Source organism: Schistocerca nitens, chromosome 6 (assembly GCF_023898315.1).
Source record: "Schistocerca nitens isolate TAMUIC-IGC-003100 chromosome 6, iqSchNite1.1, whole genome shotgun sequence".
NCBI lineage: Eukaryota > Metazoa > Arthropoda > Insecta > Orthoptera > Acrididae > Schistocerca > Schistocerca nitens.
The window spans coordinates 497,069,790-497,088,702 of NC_064619.1; the positions used below are offsets into that span (position 1 = coordinate 497,069,790).

An 18,913-nucleotide genomic window follows, 5' to 3' on the forward strand; every position below is an offset into this window, starting at 1 on the left:
GATTATAAATAAAAATCAAGAGTTCAAACATGAAGTACTGTAGTATGGTGTACATTATTTGACATATATTCATTATATCCTTCAACAGCAGGAAGACAACCATCACTGAACAACTATGAAGTTACCGAATGCTGAATACCAGCTGAGCAAACATACAACCCTATACAGGTTAACACATCATCTCTCAAATGTCTTGTAGTAACAAAATCATACAACCAAATTTTGTACAGTGAGAGGTTAACTGTTTACAATCAAATCTGATTTCTCTCTTCAATGAGATGTCATAACATATTAATTCTAATAAGAATGGATTTGAATTGTTCCTTCTGTCATCAATATCTCAAAACTTTGCATATCTTAGTTCCCATTACCCAGCTGAGATTTAGGTATTCTAATCATGGAAAAAGAAATTGTGTCAAATTAACACCTTATAGTTAGTCAATCACCGTCTCCACAAATGGAATGTGATTTTTTTCAAGAGCAGTCAACTGGCAACTAAAGAACTGTCCACAGAAGAATGTCTGCCTTTGAATGGAAGGAAGAAAGATATATGTTTACAGTGTCATAACTTGCAAGGTCAGTGGAAACAGAGAACAAGTTGAAATTGGATAGGGTGGATTGGGAAATAAATTGTTTCCGGTTTTCAAAGAAACCATCTAACATCCCTGAAGCAACTTAAATCTGAGCAGCTGACAGAAGACTGAACCCTGGTGGTTTTCCCAAATGTGAGTCCAGTGACTTAACAACTTTGTCATCCCATTCAGCATATTTGCAAGATGGTGAAGATGATCAAAACCATCCAGTCAAGGAATGCCTTACTTGAAACCTAATCTGCATAATAAGTAATTTTATTTGATGTAATCTTATGTAACAAAAATATTAGTTGCTGCAATAATGATGAACAACAATAGCACTAATAACAACAGCATTGTTATTTTGATCCATGCCAATAATTTCTCACCAAGTTTTTGCAAACAAAGCAAGGTCCAGAGCCTTCTTGTTCACAAACTATTCTGCCACAATGCAGACAGTTGTTAATAAGCCCATGTTTGCTAGCTTGGCAGTCACAGCGATGTCGACCTTAAAGACAAAAAATAGCAAGAATTATAAAAATACAAAAAAGTGTAAGCATGTATAGTTAACTACATTGAATATTTCACATAATCTATACTGGGAAGTAACAAACGTTATAATTACGCCATAGTAATGCCAGTAAATAGTTGGAAAAAAAGGACCATATCCACAAAAAACAAAACTGGTTGACAAAACTTATAAACAGTGCAAAGAAATTAGGGTTGACGGCTTCAAAAATTCAAAGTGGAACTGTGTTTGATGTTAGCATGATCTGTATAGCAACTTTACATTCAAAGAGTGTAATCCTAAAAATGCCTCACTTATATTGATATAAATTCATAGTTTAAATAATGACAATATTACGAATGATTGCTACTCACCACAGAGAGGAGATGTTGAGTTCCCACTGTTTCGTAGTTTAAATAAATATTTAAACAGAAAAACTGAGGAAGTTAGTACTTAAATAAACTGAAGGTGAAAAAAATACTCCATTGTAATCATGTTGCATAATTTCAAAGCAAATTCTGAAGCTTTCAACAGCTGTCATAACCATGACCTTCAAAAGTGCAACTACTGACTGCAAGGGTTTGCACAGTGTTCTCATTATATAGATGAGGTATTATCATGTGGAACCTTCTGGAGGAAGACTTGAGTGACACATGAAACATGCACAGTACAGGAAGTTGGACAGCTTGTAGCAGATTTGGTCCACCACATGTCTGCATTAAATCAGGTGGCACAAGGGGCTGGCACCACAATTGAATTACCACCTGTGTTTGTCTTTGCCCGTAGATCAAATCCTATCACCATACCCTACTATGTCCCCCTGATCTTGCTCATCTCTTTCATGAGGAAATTCAAATATGAAGATATGTTCCCTAAACCTTAATCTTTTCAAGCTGTATTTTGAGCCTATTCTCTAGGAATACGATGAGTATTATGAGAGGATGAATAAAACAGCAATAAGTACTGAACTACTGGCAGCTGCCATAAACTTCTTCCAGGAGAGTTCTGAAAAATAATCTTTCAAATTTTCAACTGTCTTATTTCATCCAGTACATCTATAACACATTTTTATATGGCCTCATGGAGAGGGTGCATTGCAACAATGTGCGGATCACATGAATGATGCTCGTCCCAACATTATACTGGGTGTCCCACTCAAACCTCCCTGATTTCAAGAACCCAGGAGAGAAAAACCATAGTAGATAAGGCAGTCAAAAATGCACCACATTGTAGAGCATCTCAAAGAATTTATATTCCCACGTCAGAAATGCCAAGTATCGTCGCCAGTGTGCAGCATGGTTGCATGAAAGGAAAATGGCGACTCCACAGCAGTGCGCGCAAGCAGTAAGGTGGTTTGCAGAAACAAAATCGCCGTTTACTGTGCAAAGAAATTATCATCTTATGTATGAGTGTGATCCACCTGATGTAAAAACAATTAAGGAATGGTATAGGAAGTTTCTGGCACAGGAAGTGTTCTGAAACATTCTGGCAGTGCACATTACGGAGTTTCAGAAGAGACAGTGGAGGATATCAGACATACGTTTCTCAGAAGCCTACAGAAGTCAATTCGTCAAGCATCTAGGTCACCTGATGTACCTCGATCAAGATTGCACTGTGTAGTTCACCAGCGTCTTCATATGTGTGCTTACAAAGTGCAAATCCTGCAACATCTGACGCCACACAACAAATCACGCTGACAACAATTTGCTGCAGATATGCTGCAGCGTATTGAAATGGATGCCAGCTTCCCGGAAAGATGTTTATTCTCAGATGAGGCAACCTTCCATCTATCAGGAAGGGTTAATAGGCATAATGTTTGGATTTGGGGTTCACAAAATCTGCACATTGTCATTGAAAATGTTCATGATAGCTCTAAACTAAATGTCTGGTGCAGGCTGATGCATGACAGGATTGTTGGACCGTTCTTCTTTGCAGAACAAACAGTGAATGGGTCAGTGTATCAGGACATGTTGGAACAGTTTGTGTACCCTCAGATACGAGATTTGCAACCCAATATCATTTTTCAACAAGATGGAGCTCCGCCGCATTGGTCAATGGCTGTTCGCAAGTTCCTGGATAGGAAGTTTCCCAATTGTTGGATCAGACACGGAGGACCCATTGCCTGGCCACCACGTTTACCCGACATTATGCCGCCTGATTTCTTCATGTGGGGATTCGTGAAGGACCACGTGTATGTGACCAAAGTGGACGATATTCCTACGTTGTGACATCATACTGCTAATGGGATTGCAACAATAACAGAGGAAATGTTACAAAGAACTTGGCAAGAAATTAAATATAGAGTTGATATTATTTGTGCTACAAATGGTTCACATGTAGAGGTCTCTTGATGATAAATAAATAAATTCTTTCAGATGCTCTACAATGTGGTGCATTTTTCATTGTCGTATGTACTGTGGGTTTTTTTTCCTGGGTCTTTGAAATCAGGGAGGTTTGAGTGGGACACCCTGTATTTACTGGAGAGAATGAGAGAATAGGCAACTACCCTTTTTGGATATGTAGAGCAAAAGGGCGAAGGCTAGCTTGGTCATTCAGTGTACAGAGAACCAAACACCACCACCTCGTACCTGAATGCAAATAAGTTTTCATTATCCCTTGCACAAAACGTTTATAGTCAATGTGTTGGTATACGCAGCTAAGATGATTTCTGATGAGGACCATCTACAGTTTAACATTTGCGATTTGTACTGAATGAAAATGATTATCGTATTTACTCGAATCGAAGCCGCACTTTTTTCTGGTTTTTGTAATCCAAAAAACCGCCTGCAGCTTAGAATCGAGTGCAAAGTAAGTGGATGTTCTGAAAAATATTAGTAGGTGCCGACACAACTAACTTCTGCCGTCGAATATATGTAGCGCTACACAGGCTTGCTTTGCAGGAACAAAGATAAATACTGGCACTAAAACCTCCGTGCCAGTAAAATAAATTTAAAAAAAAGTAGAAAACGAGCTTTTTTTCTCCGCCCCAAGTATGAACGTAGCAGCCTTTCAAGAATTCGTAGCAACAAAATAAATTTCTTTTCACAAAAATACCAACAATGCACAAGGATTAGGATTGTCACACGAGTTGATACACTGAGGCTCATTAAGATTTCAGGTAGCGGCACCTATTGCTTCTTGGAATTTTGTGAAATGCTTGTTGATGTTAGTGAACCATAATGAAGCGCTTTCATCATAGTGCCAAATTCAAGAGGGGAGTTATTTCTTTTGCGGAACAAAGTTCTAATCGTGCTCAGGTCTGTGATACGGGATTGACGAGAGCAATGTCAGGCGATGGTGACTGCACAGAGACAAATTATTTGAACGTTCAAGTAGCAGGAAAGCATTTAGTGGGCCAAAGTGTGGCCACCATCGTGTGCTAGAAGTGATTTTAAATGAATTTGTTAAGGAACAGCATCAGAAATTCCTGCCTGTGAATGCAGAAATTTTAAAAATTAAGGCACATGAAATTGCTAGAGAGTAAAAAATCGAAAATTTTAAAGCTAGTCGCAGCTGGCTTGATCTGTTTATGGAGCACTGGAGTTTTCACATCGGTAATGAACTTCAGTTCCACAAAAGCTGCGGAAAAATTATGAAGAAAAACTTGTGGAATTTCGGTGCTTCATAATTAGGTGGCACACAAAAAAGCAATACCGTCTTGGTCAGATAGGAAACGCTGACCATACTCCCATATATTTTGACAAGCCGTCAAATTATACGGTTGACGCCAAAGGAAAGAAAGACATAAGTGTTCTTACATCAGGGGATGAAAAACAGTGGATGTCCGTCATGTTTGCTTGCACAGTAGATGGACATAAATTAACCCCATTCATAGTTTTCAAGTGAAAGACTTTACTGAAACCAGAAGTGTTTCCAAAAACTGTAATTGTACGAGCAATTGAAACTGGGTGGTTTTCGGAGGACATGATGCTGGAATGGATTAGGCATGTGTGGAATCGTCGTCCAGATGCAATGCTTGGTTTACACAAGTCTGTTGATATTAGACGCATATGCAGGCCATACAACACCTGCAGGAAAATGAAAATTAGAGGAAAGCAAAACGGACTTGGCAGTAATTCCAGGCGGGATGACGTCAATTCTGCAACCACTTGACATCTGTTTGAACAAACCATTTAAGGACAAGCTTAAACCCATGTCCACAGACTGGCTTTCGAAAAGCGACAGACAACTGACTCCTACAAGACGTGTAAAACGCGCAAGTTTGTCGCAAGTGTGCCAATGGATTTATGATGCATGGAAGTGTGTTCCAAATCCGACTGTGCAACAAGCATTTAAAAAATGTTCGATATCCAATGCACGAGATGGCATGGGGGACGATGCTCTGTATGAAGAAATGAGCAACAAAGAATCGAGTGACACTGATTCAGAATCATGACTGATATTTTATACATTTCGTATAAGATGTATTACAAACCTAATAAAGTTTTGTTTTAAATTTCAGCCTTTAATCTCTAAATTATTTTCATTCTTATTTTATAAGTGTTGCTACTCTGCATTGCACAGGATAGAAAAGTGTGGAGAGCTGCATCAAACCAGTCTATGTACTGAAAACAACAACAACAACACATTCTGCATTTGAAGTCATCACTAAAAATCTACTACGAAAATCTGACTGGCAAGACTGTTTGGGATGTATGTCAATGGCCAACTCTACGTTCTGAACTTTTTCCTACCTGTGACAAGAGATGGTTGCTAACAGGAACTTTTATGAATCGTGAATCACATGCAGTATTCTCTTCACCATAAGAATAATACGAATGTAAACATTATGCCATGTATTCTTTCGTGTTTGCTGCTATCTCATTTAAATCCTGTCTGCCTAACAAAATATGAAACTCGACTGAGACAACAGCAAACGCGGAAGAATATACAAATCATGTCACATTTATATTCATATTATTTTTATGCTAAATAGTGATACAGTCAGAAATGAAGCACGGCAACTGAATAGATTTTTAAATCTAAGATGACTAATTTCTGTGCAGAATGTAATGTACTAAAGAGGCGTCTGCAAAGATTTTCAAACGGAGAAAAATTTTCGCTAAACTCCCGTTCAGAACATCTTCTATCATACGCAGTCTATTATTTTGTTCTTGTTGATCATTATCAAAGAAAGCAGCAGTGTAAGTAACAACAAATAGTCTCTTGCCATTGTTTCGCTAATGAGACAATTCCCCTCTTTTTTTTTTATTGTAAGCTGCGGTAGCGCACACAAAAGCAAGCCATACAGCGAACGGCAACGGTCGTAAACACTCATTATCAGAATGCGACAAACAATGCATGACACAGTACAATAATGCATTTCCAGCTTAGAGTGACGTAAACACCTATAACAAAGAGAACGGCACTTATCAGATCAAAGCAAAATAAGCAATCGATTCAAACCAGACGAAGCAAGTGAAAAAGGAAGGGTACCCGTATAAATACGGACGGAGCAGCTGACACATAGCAATGGCTACTTGGTAAATCTTAACTGTTACGCTTACGACTCGAACCAAACTACTGTAGCTGTATCTTCATCCATTCGACCTAAGTTGTGTCTCAAGTTACAATGGACCAATTTTGTTTCGATTTGGAGGTGCGGTCTAAAACTTTTCTCCCCCCTTGAATGTCAAATCTCAAATTTCAGGTGTGGCTTAGATTCGGGAAATTTTTTTCCCTTGATTTTGAGTCTCATTTTTCAAGTGTGGCTTAGATTCGAGTGCGGCTTAGATTCGAGTAAATACGGCACAGCTTGCATGTTGTAGAGGCTTTCAGGTGCCACCAACAAAGGACTTTTGTAATTCGCAGAAGAGGCCAAGTTAACAGCATTTTTTGTGTACTGTGAAGTAACGACCAGCAAAATAGGGCACTTGATCCTGAGATATGAATTGATACAATTGTTCTGGTCCACCTTCAGCTTCTTGGATCTGTTATGCCTCATTAAAGACAATGTATGTCTTGATTGTTTATGTGTGTGGCAGCTCTTGTGAATTTAGTAGCATCTACAAAGGTCAAACAATCCCTAGGTCATCAAGCACTGTGCTGAGCAAATGTGTCACATAAAACAAAGAGTATTGGAAAAGTTGGATGAACATTGCCTTTAAAATAGCCATACAGTACAGTTTGAAAAGACAAGGGTATTGGGATTCTAGGAGTACATACTTCAGTAGGGCATGGTTGTGGGACTTGGACACTGACCGAAAACTAAGACAGATGTTTGACACTTAAACAGTGGCAGGAACAGCAATTTCAAGCATACCTCTTATTGCTACCTCACACTATTCTGTACAAAGCAGACCTGAGCTGGGAGAAGTTGCCCAGCGCATCATCCAAAATGCGACCTTTCAGCTTTCCTGTCTCAGATGCAGCTACTTTGCCTATACAAGCAGAACACAATACCAACACCGACAGTCAATAGTTTCACTTCTGAAAATGAAAGCAAAGACAAATGTTGAAAACTAAAGCATTTTATCTTAAATTAGTGGTGGCCAGGAAATCGCGTATCTGTTAGAAATCACAGTGATTGAGAAGTCACAGATATCACAATAACAACTTTACAAAATCTAACTGCGATTTCAGTCACAGTTAGCAGTCACAAGTAGCATTTCACATTCAACACCGTGAGCCATCTGTTGGCCGAATTCCATACTCCTTTATGCGATTTTAGTGACAAGTCGCGGCTAGAAGTCGCAAGTAGCAACTAAAAAGCGCAGTTAACAGTGCCATCTGTACGCCAAAGTTCGTACTACGCTCATCTCTGCGACACGCTATCAAGTCAAACTGCGATTTCCGTGACAAGTCGCAACTAAGAGTCGCAAGTAGCAACTAAAAAGCGCAGTTAGCACTGCCATCTGTTGAGCAAAGTTCATACTACGCTATTCGCTACCGAGTCAAACTGCGATTTCTGTGACAAATCGCAACTAAGAGTCGCAAGTAGCAACTAAAAAGCGCAGTTAACATACTTTCCCTAGTGCCATCTGTTGACCGACGTACATACTTCGTTATGAGAGCCTTTTGCCTCACGAGATCGATGTGCTGTGTGTGCATATGAAGGGCTTATTTCAATAGTGGTACAAGTCCATGTTTGTTCATTTTGAGATACAGAGTCGTAAAGTTAAATGAGCGCTGAAAAATCTGCAGTTGAGATACCAGAAATATTCAAGCATATGGCTTCTTGCTAGAGATGAACCTTTATTTATGTTTGTTTGGATCATTAATTTCAGAAGCATTATAGACAGAAAAGTGGAGGTAATGGACTTGTACCACTATTGAAATAAGCCCTTCATATTATATGACGACATGCAAATTCAGCATCAGTTATGGTTGGTCAAATACTGCTGCGACTCTGAATGTATTATATTAATAAGAAGCAACATTGCCTTTTTCTCCTGAAAATATCAAGTAACGTAACAAATGTGTTTGATTCTGCTTCCAATATGACAGTTTTGGTTAATACTCCACATGCCTACAGGACTTTGCAATGTTAACACAGCAGAACTCAGACATCTGTATAAGTGTAGTGAAATGAAAACAGTATTATTGAGTCATATGAATGCCTCACTTTTGTTCTGACACAGTTTACGACTCGGGAGAAAAGTTTTACACCTGGTGTTGTACATGGCAACTTCACACACAAGAACTTTTTGCAGACACTACTACCACCTACATAAGTAAGCTTTTCCTGTGTTACTTTCAAGTAATGCACTTAAGCTATTCCTGATTTAACTGGAAGATCTGTACTTCCCACTTTCATATCAACAGCCTCAAAATGCATATTGTAGACTTCGGGATATGTTACAGTTCAGTGTCACACCAAGATTGTGGAGAAAGGAGGGGGGGCACATCGCTATCCAACAAGTGTTTACCAATATGTAAGTGGCGGAAAATTATGGGTATTGGACGGCTTAACATGTGGAAAATGAGATTTTTATTATTCACTCACTGTATTTAACATTTATTATTCCTTTAAAATTGCACAACAACTTCAATTAAACACAGTTTAATCACTCACACACTTATTTCACAATTATTTCACTTTTAAACTGCAAATCCTCTAAGAGCTGTCTTGAATCTTCACGAGTCTCTCTCAACAGCCTTGATGTGGATAGATACGTACAGCAACCAGTAATCAGAGTCAGAACTGCGTCTGCAAAAACACAAGAATTATTAAACAATTTTTGCTGTCACTAATAACTAGCAATATAATTGACAGAGTAGATTGCTAATATTTGCTATAATGAATATCACATTTGCAATAACGATCTCACTGAAGTAATTAAGTCCATCGAAACGCTTAGAAACTAACCTCTCGTCTGACGAAAACGGTCTAAAGACGCCGTGGCAATTTCTTCAGATCTGTTGACAATGATATTTTGAGTTATCACTTTACTGAGTGACTGAAATGTAGTTCAGGTACCTGTGAACATAACAATATGTTAGAATTAATTTTCTAAATACGAACTATTACGGTACTGTACGGCTACTTACATATTAATTACACTATTAATATTTTCACAGTTGTTTCTTTAATACAAAATTAAAGCCAACGGAAGAAAAAACGTAAAACATACTTACCAATGACAGGTTTGTTGAGATGCAATTTTCTGTGTGGACAGATGTAACACTTTCACACGGTGGTAAGTCGCAGAAATCGCAGGAGTCACAGAAATCGCAGAAGTAGCAGAAGTCACAGAAATCGCAGAAGTCGCAGAAATAGCAGTGGCGGAGGAATACACGACCTATGTTCCTTAACTGCGATTCTTAACTGCGACAAATCACAGTTAAGAATAACAGATACTGAAAAGTAGCATTCACAGAAATCACTGATATCGGAAAATCGCAGTTTAGCCCATCACTATCTTAAATGAAACAATGGAAAATCCTGGATGGAATAATAACAATATTACAAAAAGGACATTTGCTACTCACCATATAGTGGAGTGCTGAGTCGCAGATAAACACAACAAAAAGACTGTTCAACTAAGAAATCTGAAATGATACAGCTTCACTACTGAGAAGAGTTTATTCACATACTTTGCCACAAAAGACTCCAAGGACTATATCCAAGTTTAAGTGTGATTGTCTGGTAAAAGGCAATGTTATTGGAACTGCTGTGACACAGTATTAGGTACTCTGAAGTCAAGTTGATGGGCAGAGATTGTACTAATACAAGTACTACATGCTCAGAGTTTCTATGCATTCACAGAAATCATCTTAATCCATATATCCACTTGTTTAGGTTTGACTTGCATCTCCCTATGCCACACCCTTGTCATGGTGTTATCAGGAGTGCTCCAGAACTCTGGAGCCTGTATCCACCAACTAGGGTACATTCCTTAATGTTCAACCTTGTGCTACAGATTTGCCATACCTGCACCGTAACATCTTGGCCTGGACTGCTCAGGAGGAAAATGACGTTAAAAAAAGAGAGCTGGTATTCTACAGATCAGGGCATGGAATGACTGGTCTCTTAATAATGAGGACTAAAAAAGGAGAAATGGGTAAGTTGATGTTAAATATAGTGGGAATTAGTAAAGAGAGGTGGCAGAAAACTGGATTTCTTGTCAGGTAAGTACAGAATTATCAACTCAAAATCAAATGCGGTAGTCACAGAAACAAAATTAATAATGAATATCAAAGATATGCAAGTAAACTATTATGAACAGCATAGTAGCGCCGGCCGGAGTGGCCGAGCGGTTCTAGGTGCTACAGTCTGGAACCGCGCGACCACTACGGTCGATGGTTCGAATCCTGCCTCGGATTGGATGTGTGTGATATCCTTAGGTTAGTTAGGTTTAAGTAGTACTAAGTTCTAGGGGACTGATGACCTCAGCAGTTAAGTCCCATAGTGCTCAGAGCCATTTGAACCATCATCATAGCCAAGAAAAACACAAAGCCAAGACTCATCAAAGTAGTACCAGCATATGTGTCTGTTAGCTCTGCAAGTGATGAAGTGATTGAACAACTGTATGATGATATAAAATAAATTATTGTAATAGTTAAGAGAGGTGAAAAATTAATTGTGAAAGGGGACTGGGATTTGAAAATACTTAAAGAAATAATGGAAAAAACAGTAGGATGTTATAAGACTAGGGGAAAGGAATGAAATGAGAAGCAAACTGGTAGAATTTTGCTCAGAGCAAAATTTAATTACTGCGGACATTCAGTTCAATCATGAAAGAAGATCGTACATGTGGAACAGACCCAGGGACAGTGGCAGCTGCTGTGTAAGAGCACATGAACAACCTAACTTTTGACACCTTGCAGATTTATTGATTATTTCTCTTTTTAAATGTTGTTAAACGTAACATAGATGCTGCAATCTGAAAGACATGGCACTTAAATCTATTGTGCTACTACTCCTCTAGATACCATGAAACTTGGCATCAGAGTCGTGGGCATACCAACAGTTGTGCACATTTTGAGGAGCTTCTGTGCATGCGCAACTCGCATGATGTAGTTGCCTTATAGCCAAATACATATGGATTTCATAAACAAAGTGCATGGGTCGTGATGTGCACAGTCACTCAACTAGAAGTTTATGTCAGTGCCACCAGGTGGTAGCACACTGTGGCAGACTTTTATCCCCGTTCCCTTGGCATAAATCCTGCTAGACGATAGCACACTCCTAAGGTATGTTAATTCACTCACTATATACTGCAGTAAACTTACATCAGACTTCATTAGATGCTAAAGTTGTATTGACAGTAAACCTATTTTGTGGGTTTTCTGAATGAGTTACAGTATTTTAAGTTATGAACTTTATCATACAGCCTAATGCACATCACCGTCCAGTGTAGCATTTTGGGGTTATGTAACAACTTTGGAGTGAAATATTCCCCTAACTCTTTGTACTGCCCCGTTTTAAAGAAGGAAAGAAAGATACAGGAGTAAAAAGCCATTGACTGTCTTTTGTATTTTGAAGCAAAGAAAAAATATGAATGCCTTGGCCTAGTTCAAATGAATGCAAACCGTGCATCCACATCTCCCCCAGTGGTGGGCCATGATGGGCACTTAAAAACATTTGATCATGCATGATGCCCCCCCCCCCTTTTCCCCTTTCTCAGGGCCTACTCAGGAGAATACTACCTAATAACCAGGTTCAACCAGTGGTTGATGAAGGAAAGGCCTATGAGCCACAGAGTGGTTTCCACATCATCCTTTCCAGATATACAAGCCACCACCAGCACCAACACAACAGGTGTTGAAATTATGCATTTTGATATTGTTTCTATTCAACAAATGGTGTAAGCAGAGGTTGAAACATGACCAATCTTTTCACCTCCCCTGGATATACCTACATTCATCATCCAATGTAAATGTAACAGTTATTTTGACCACATACCCGAATCCAGACACCTATTATAATTTTATCCAAGAATATGTATTGTTCTTCAGGAAACCCTGTTCTCTGAAACATATGCTCTTATTGTTCAAACATTTCATTGATATTACTCACATTTAGGCATTAAAATGTATCAGTGACAACAGGTGAAAAATTATGCTGGACTAGGACAAGAACTTGGATTTCCTGCTTTACCCGAGTGGTCGCATTAACCGCCTCAGCCATCTTCCACCAGATAGGGAGCAAAAGTATCTAGCAACAGTTAACCTGATTCCCCAGCTGCCCTGCCTTTCCTCCTCCTGGATGACTTCAATGACTACAGCCCTGTGGGGTGTATTAGAAAATGCAACGAGGCAATCTAAAACTTGATTTACACTAAAGTGGATAGAAGGAAATACAAGTGAACAAGCATTTGCAAACAATTTGCTGCATGCCTATTACATAGTCAGCACATCAGGGCACACCATCCATCGCAAAAGAGTGCAGCATAACAAGGGCTGCCAATGGTGCTGCCTTCACCAGTGCCATAGTGACCAGCTGATGTATCACGTGATGACATTTAAGCCAGTTCTCCTACCATCCAGCTGCCACTCGCCAGCTATTATATTGCCTATGTAACAGTACTCTGTGAGCATGTGTTACTCTGCTTGTTATTGGACTTCTCTCACATTGAAGCTCTTTAGACTTGGATTTGTACGCTTATAGTCACATCGTGTTCAGAGTCAATCAAAACTGTTACTGGCACACAGAATATAACACAATACAGTAAGACCCATGATGCAAAACTTTGATGTTCTGGGGGAATTACACTGACCACTGTTTCAGAAGAAGTAAGCAAAATTGCACAGGAAAAAGGAATTTAAGTGTCTGACTTTGCCTGCAAGTGCAAAATGCTTGGAGGTAGTGCACTTAAAACTGAATTCCAGTTCCGTCTTTCCTTAGAACATACGTTGGTTGATGCTTTTTGCTCACTTTTCATTACAATTGAGTTGGAAATTTAAAAGCAGAACATTAATTATCAAAAACCAACACAACCTGAAGATAGGCTAGAATGACAACACTGATTAGGAACTGTAGATGTTTCCATCACTGTAGTGACTGTTTTTGATTTCAATAGCTGCTATATATCTCAGGTAGTTTCTGATGTCAGCAGTAACTTACGTGAAGCACTTCAATGATTAATCAAACAATGAAAACTCCAGGATGGAATGTAACAACATTGCACTTCAAGGATTTTATTAAATAATGTGTTAAGGAAGATAATGCTGATAAAATTTGATTAATGAAATGTAAAATATACATATGACCTGTCACATAGGCTACTTGAAAAAAATATGCTATTTAGTTTATTAGAGGGCACACAATTTTTATTTATCATCAAAAATTTCTAACACAGATGTGATACATCAGCCATGTAATCACAGCTAACATGAATGTAAGCAATGAAAATGGTTAGTCTTTCACACATTTTTTTGTATTAATCAGCAAATACATAGCTACTTACACTTGTCTCTTGCAAGTAAATTAATGGAAGTTTCCTTTGGAATAAAAAGAAACATGAAGTTAGTGCTAATTCACTTTATTTCCTGTTGATGCATGCATCTAATGAATTTACTGTCTTTCTTGCATCCCAAGTTGGACTTTCGAGTGATTTTTGGTAATTTTCTGCCAATCACATTTATTTTCCTTTGGTATTTGGACTGTAGATCTCTTTAGATCCCAGAAGCACCTGTGATATCTATATTCTTCTATAAGCAACATTACATTCTTTTCAGAACACTCCATCACACATGCAACTTTTGTCAACAGAAACAGACAACATAGAAGGAAAAAGCTTTATGTCCTGCTAGCGCAAAAATGAGAAGGAATGACCTTCCTTTGTTGGTTTCTTAAGGGAATGAGAAACAGTGGAACACCAGCAAACACTGAAGAATGTGGAACAAACACAAATGGATGTAGATTACTTATACTCACCAACTGTTAACACCAGCCAAAATTCTCATTCCCCAATGCTTGTTCACTTGTTATCACTCTGGTGTAAACTAGGCTTAATGGAAACGAAAAATCACAGATCTTGACTTGTGATTATTCAATAGTGGCACTGCTACTCATTCCATTGTGGCACATGGAACATATCCAGCCACATTCCTTTTCATCTAGAGCTCCAGTCTCCTCTCCCAAATCAAATAGGGGGTACATTACAACATCTTTCAAGGTTGCTATTTCCCTGTTGTTTTGTCCCTCCGACACTTAACTGCCTATGCACCCACCATGACAGACTGTCAAGAAAGCTTACTAGCGAGCTTTCTAACCATACTACCATGTTTCCTACACCATCCTACCATACACTGCTCTCCATGCGGGAATACCAACACTGTACTACAGGGCGCGACTATTAAAATACTAAAAGCAGCTTAATTAACAGCCCCTTGTACTCATTGGAAACCAGTGACATAATGCACACAGCAAATCACCAAGATCAAGATAGTATGAATGACAATGAGAGGAACACAAGGCAGCATAAAAATTGGAGGAATGTTGTTCAATACTTTTGAAATTAAAAATGGAGTACGGCAAGGTGATGATCTGGCTTGACACCTATTCAACACAGCCCTGGAGGAGGTGACGAGAGAAGCAAATATCTTGAATAGGGGGGGGGGCGACTTTTCATAAATCTGTGTACATGTTGGCCTATACAGATGACATCAACACATCAGCAAGAACTCTGATGGCAATGGAAGAGGTATTCACTGCCCTTAAACAGGCCAGCAGGAATACAGGACTAAAAACACTATGTGATCAAAAGTATCTGGACACCCACCAAAACATAAGTTTTTGATATTAGATGCATTGTGCTGCCACTTACTGCCGGGTGCTCCATATCAGCGACCTCAGTAGTCATTAGACATCGTGAGAGAGCAGAATGGTGCTCTGCGGAACTCACAGACTTCGAATGTGGTCAGGTGATTGGGAGTCTCTTGTGTCATATGTCTGTACATGAGATTTCCACACTCCTATATTAAAGATCCCTAGAGCCACTGTTTCCGATGTAAAGGGACATGTACAGCACAAAAGCGTACAGGACGACCTCATCTGGTGACTAACAGAGACCACCGACAGTTCAAGAGTGTTGTAGTGTATAATAGGGAGACATCTATCCAGACCGTCACACAGGAATTCCAAACTGCATTGAGATCCACTGCAAGTACTATGACAGTTAGGTGGGAAGTGAGAAAACTTGGATTTCATGGTCGAGCTGCTGCTCATAAGCCACGCATCATGCCGGTAAATGCCAAGCGACGCCTCGCTTGGTGTAAGGAGCATAAACATTGGATGATTGGATAGTGGAAAAACATTGTGTGGAGTGACAAATCACGGTACCCAAGTGGCAATCCGATGGAAGGGTGTGAGTATGACGAATGCCTGGTGAACATCATCTGTCAGCATATAGTGCCAACAGTAAAATTCGCAGGAGGTGGTGTTATGGTGTGGTCGTGTTTTTCACGGAGTGGGCTTGAACCCTTGTTGTTTTGTGTGGCACCATCACAGCACAGGCCTAGATTGATGTTTTAAGAACGCCAACTTCATGCCAGGCCTCACCAGCCGACATTGATACTTCTCCTCAGTGCAGCACACCATGAAGAATGGGATGCCATTCCCCAAGAAACCTTCCAGCACCTGATTGAACTTATGCCTGTGAGAGTAGAAGCTGTCATCAAGGCTAAGGGTGGGTCAACACCATATTGAATTCCAGCATTACCGATGGAGGGCGCCATGAACTTTTAAGTCTTTTTCAGCCAGGTGTCCGCATACTTTTGATCACATAATGTATCAATGAGCAGAAAACAAGTGCTGGGAAAGTGCACACGGAGAACATGCCAGCTGAAATAACAGGGGGTTATACCTCTGAAATAGTCGATCATTTCAAGTACCTGGGTTCGATTTAATCAGTCTAAATGATACCCCCTGAAGTAAAGCACAGACTAATTGCAGCCAGTAAAGCTTATTTCACCTTAACAAAGTTTCTATCTTCAAGGCTCCTGCCTACAACCACAAAATTAACCATTTATAAAACACTGATCAGACCAATGCTTACAGACGCATCTCAAACCTGGGCTCCAATAGCAAAGGATGCCAAATTGCAGGACGCATTTGACAGAAGGATACTTAGGAAATCATCAGCCTAATTTACGAAACGGGAAGATGGAGGAGGAGATACAACCATGAGTTACATGCCATCTATGAAGATCAGCCTGTTAGAAGAATTATGAAATCATCTAGTCTGAAATGGAGTAAACACATGGCACAGACAAATGATACAGAAATACCAAATAAGATTTTACAAGGAAAGCCAGGTGGACAGGGAGGACATGGTCGACCAAAAACTAGATGGAAGGACGGAGTCATACAAGACCTTTGGAAGATGGGCTACAGGAAATGGAAATCATTAATGAGGTACAGGGATAAATGGAAGGAGATAGTTGAAGAGGCCAAGACTCATCATAAGATGCAGTGCCGCAGAAGAAGAAGAAATCCTATAATTAAGTTTTACATGTGCAATTAAATATGTTTAGCTCACACACCTTTCAGCAAAACAACATCTTTAGCCTGGCCTTCTTGAGAGTACAGGTTTATAAATTTCGTTTTCCTCTTTGCTGTGATCTCCTGTACAGAATAACATAATTTTAGTTATAATACATTTGATATAATGGTGTATCTTTAAGTGAACTATACATTCTAAATACTGTTTCTATGCACATGCAATGTTCACATATTAGAAACAGTAGTTAAATGTCTTGTTATAAGGACAGCAAAATTAATGATATTATAAATAATTAATGGAAGGAGCACAGGTAAAAACTCACCTTTTGGTTGAAGTGCTGAGTGGCCAACAGGAACATAAACAAAACTCTAAATATTTCCTAGTTATCAGACAAAGTCCTCCTTCAGCTCAAACTAGAACTGGATAAACACACTCTCATACACATGTATAACTATACTGTCCTGGCCAACTGCTTGGTATCAGCACTCTGTGTGTGTGTGTGTGTGTGTGTGTGTGTGTGTGTTTTTAATTCTGTACTAGTTAGTTCTGAAAAAGGATGTCATCTAAAAGCTCAGCAATATTTTTCAGCTTTGTTTATGTGTCTAATGACAACTCAATGCTTCAACCATAGGGCAAGTTGTTGCGGTGTCCATCATTACGTTCCACCAAGAACTTCTCATTATCATGTTGATATGAATAAGACTAGCTACTGCTTTTGGTATGCAGATTGCAAGCAATATTACTAGTGACACACACACACACACACACACACACACACACACACAGTGCAAGTGCACAAACTAAAATAGGTTCTCAGCTGAAGAAGTACACCACTTCACCAACTATTCTACTCTGTCTTGTTCTATTCCCGAATAAGATATAAAGTGAAGGAGTAAAAACTCTACAGTGCTAACGAAACCTGGGCAGTAGCATTCTCAGGACAAACCATGTCCACCTAATACACTCAACATTTTATTTAACCTTCTAATAAGTACAAGAAATTGTTTTCTAGCCTTAAATGCAATGTGCATATTCATTTCAAATATAAAACATACCTTCACAGTATCTTTTGCTGCACGACTTCCATCATCCTGATTTCTATTCGCTTTACCTTTCTCTTTCTTTTTCTTCCCCGTGTCTTTTGGAGTAACATAATTTTCTTCCTTGGATTTCCTGTAGCTCTGCAAATCAGAGCCACTATCTAATCCTAAGAGTGAAACAAAAAAAGGCATGAGTAAACACAGAACATGGCGATTTACTTGCTATAAGACAGACCAATTATTAGAAGTTATTCAAAAACTTACCTACAAAATAAAATGAAATAGTCCATACAAGTTCACTGAAACAATTGATTTATTTTAAACTAGAGTTTACCATCCACTATTCACACTCAAGTTAATCACATGTGCTTCATCACTGCTCTTATCTTCTATACAAAGGAACAGTACTAAACTATTCCATTATTAAAACTACTTTTTAAGTGCAGGACTGTACGAAAATAAACTTATGAATCCAGCATGACAAAATTTTCATATCACCACAATGGAATCATATTATATCAAGATCCTGTAAGCCCCTGAATAATAGCACAGGATTTTAAACGAAGTGGTACATATTAGGTTAGATGTACCTTTCTGTTCCGTAGATCCAAAATGAGGAGATCCTAATGGATGCAGAAAACGTCAAAAAGAGAATACATAAGGTACATTTTAAAAAAGATGTTAATTCCCTTCCACAGATCCTAAGTGAAATGGTCCTCATGGATGTAGAACAAGTCAAAAAAATTAAAAATATTTTTCATCAAACAATGGAAAATCCAGGATGGAACGTAACAATATTATGAGAACGAAAGTTGCCACTCACCGTATAGTGGAGATGCTGAATCACAGATAAGAACAACAAAAAGATTCTCACAATTCAAGCTTTCGGCCACTGAACTTCAA

At 38.9% G+C, this 18,913-nt stretch overlaps 1 protein-coding gene and 1 long non-coding RNA gene across 2 annotated transcripts in view; both read right to left on the reverse strand.

Annotated features, from left to right (window-relative positions):
• The window catches only part of LOC126262301 (activating signal cointegrator 1), a 131,852-nt gene that overhangs the window by 60,011 nt on the left and 52,928 nt on the right, over positions 1-18,913 (reverse strand). The window contains exons 3-5 of the mRNA XM_049958839.1: positions 18,026-18,177; positions 17,011-17,092; positions 962-1,080 (exon numbers count right to left, since the gene is read on the reverse strand). Coding sequence (XP_049814796.1) covers positions 962-1,080; positions 17,011-17,092; positions 18,026-18,177 — 353 coding nt within the window. The remainder of the gene's footprint in view (positions 1-961; positions 1,081-17,010; positions 17,093-18,025; positions 18,178-18,913) is intronic.
• On the reverse strand, positions 9,085-12,024 carry LOC126262302 (uncharacterized). Its single transcript, XR_007546717.1, has 3 exons — positions 9,658-12,024; positions 9,389-9,499; positions 9,085-9,229 (listed from the first exon to the last, which is right to left on the reverse strand). It is a non-coding gene; the product is annotated as an uncharacterized LOC126262302 (long non-coding RNA).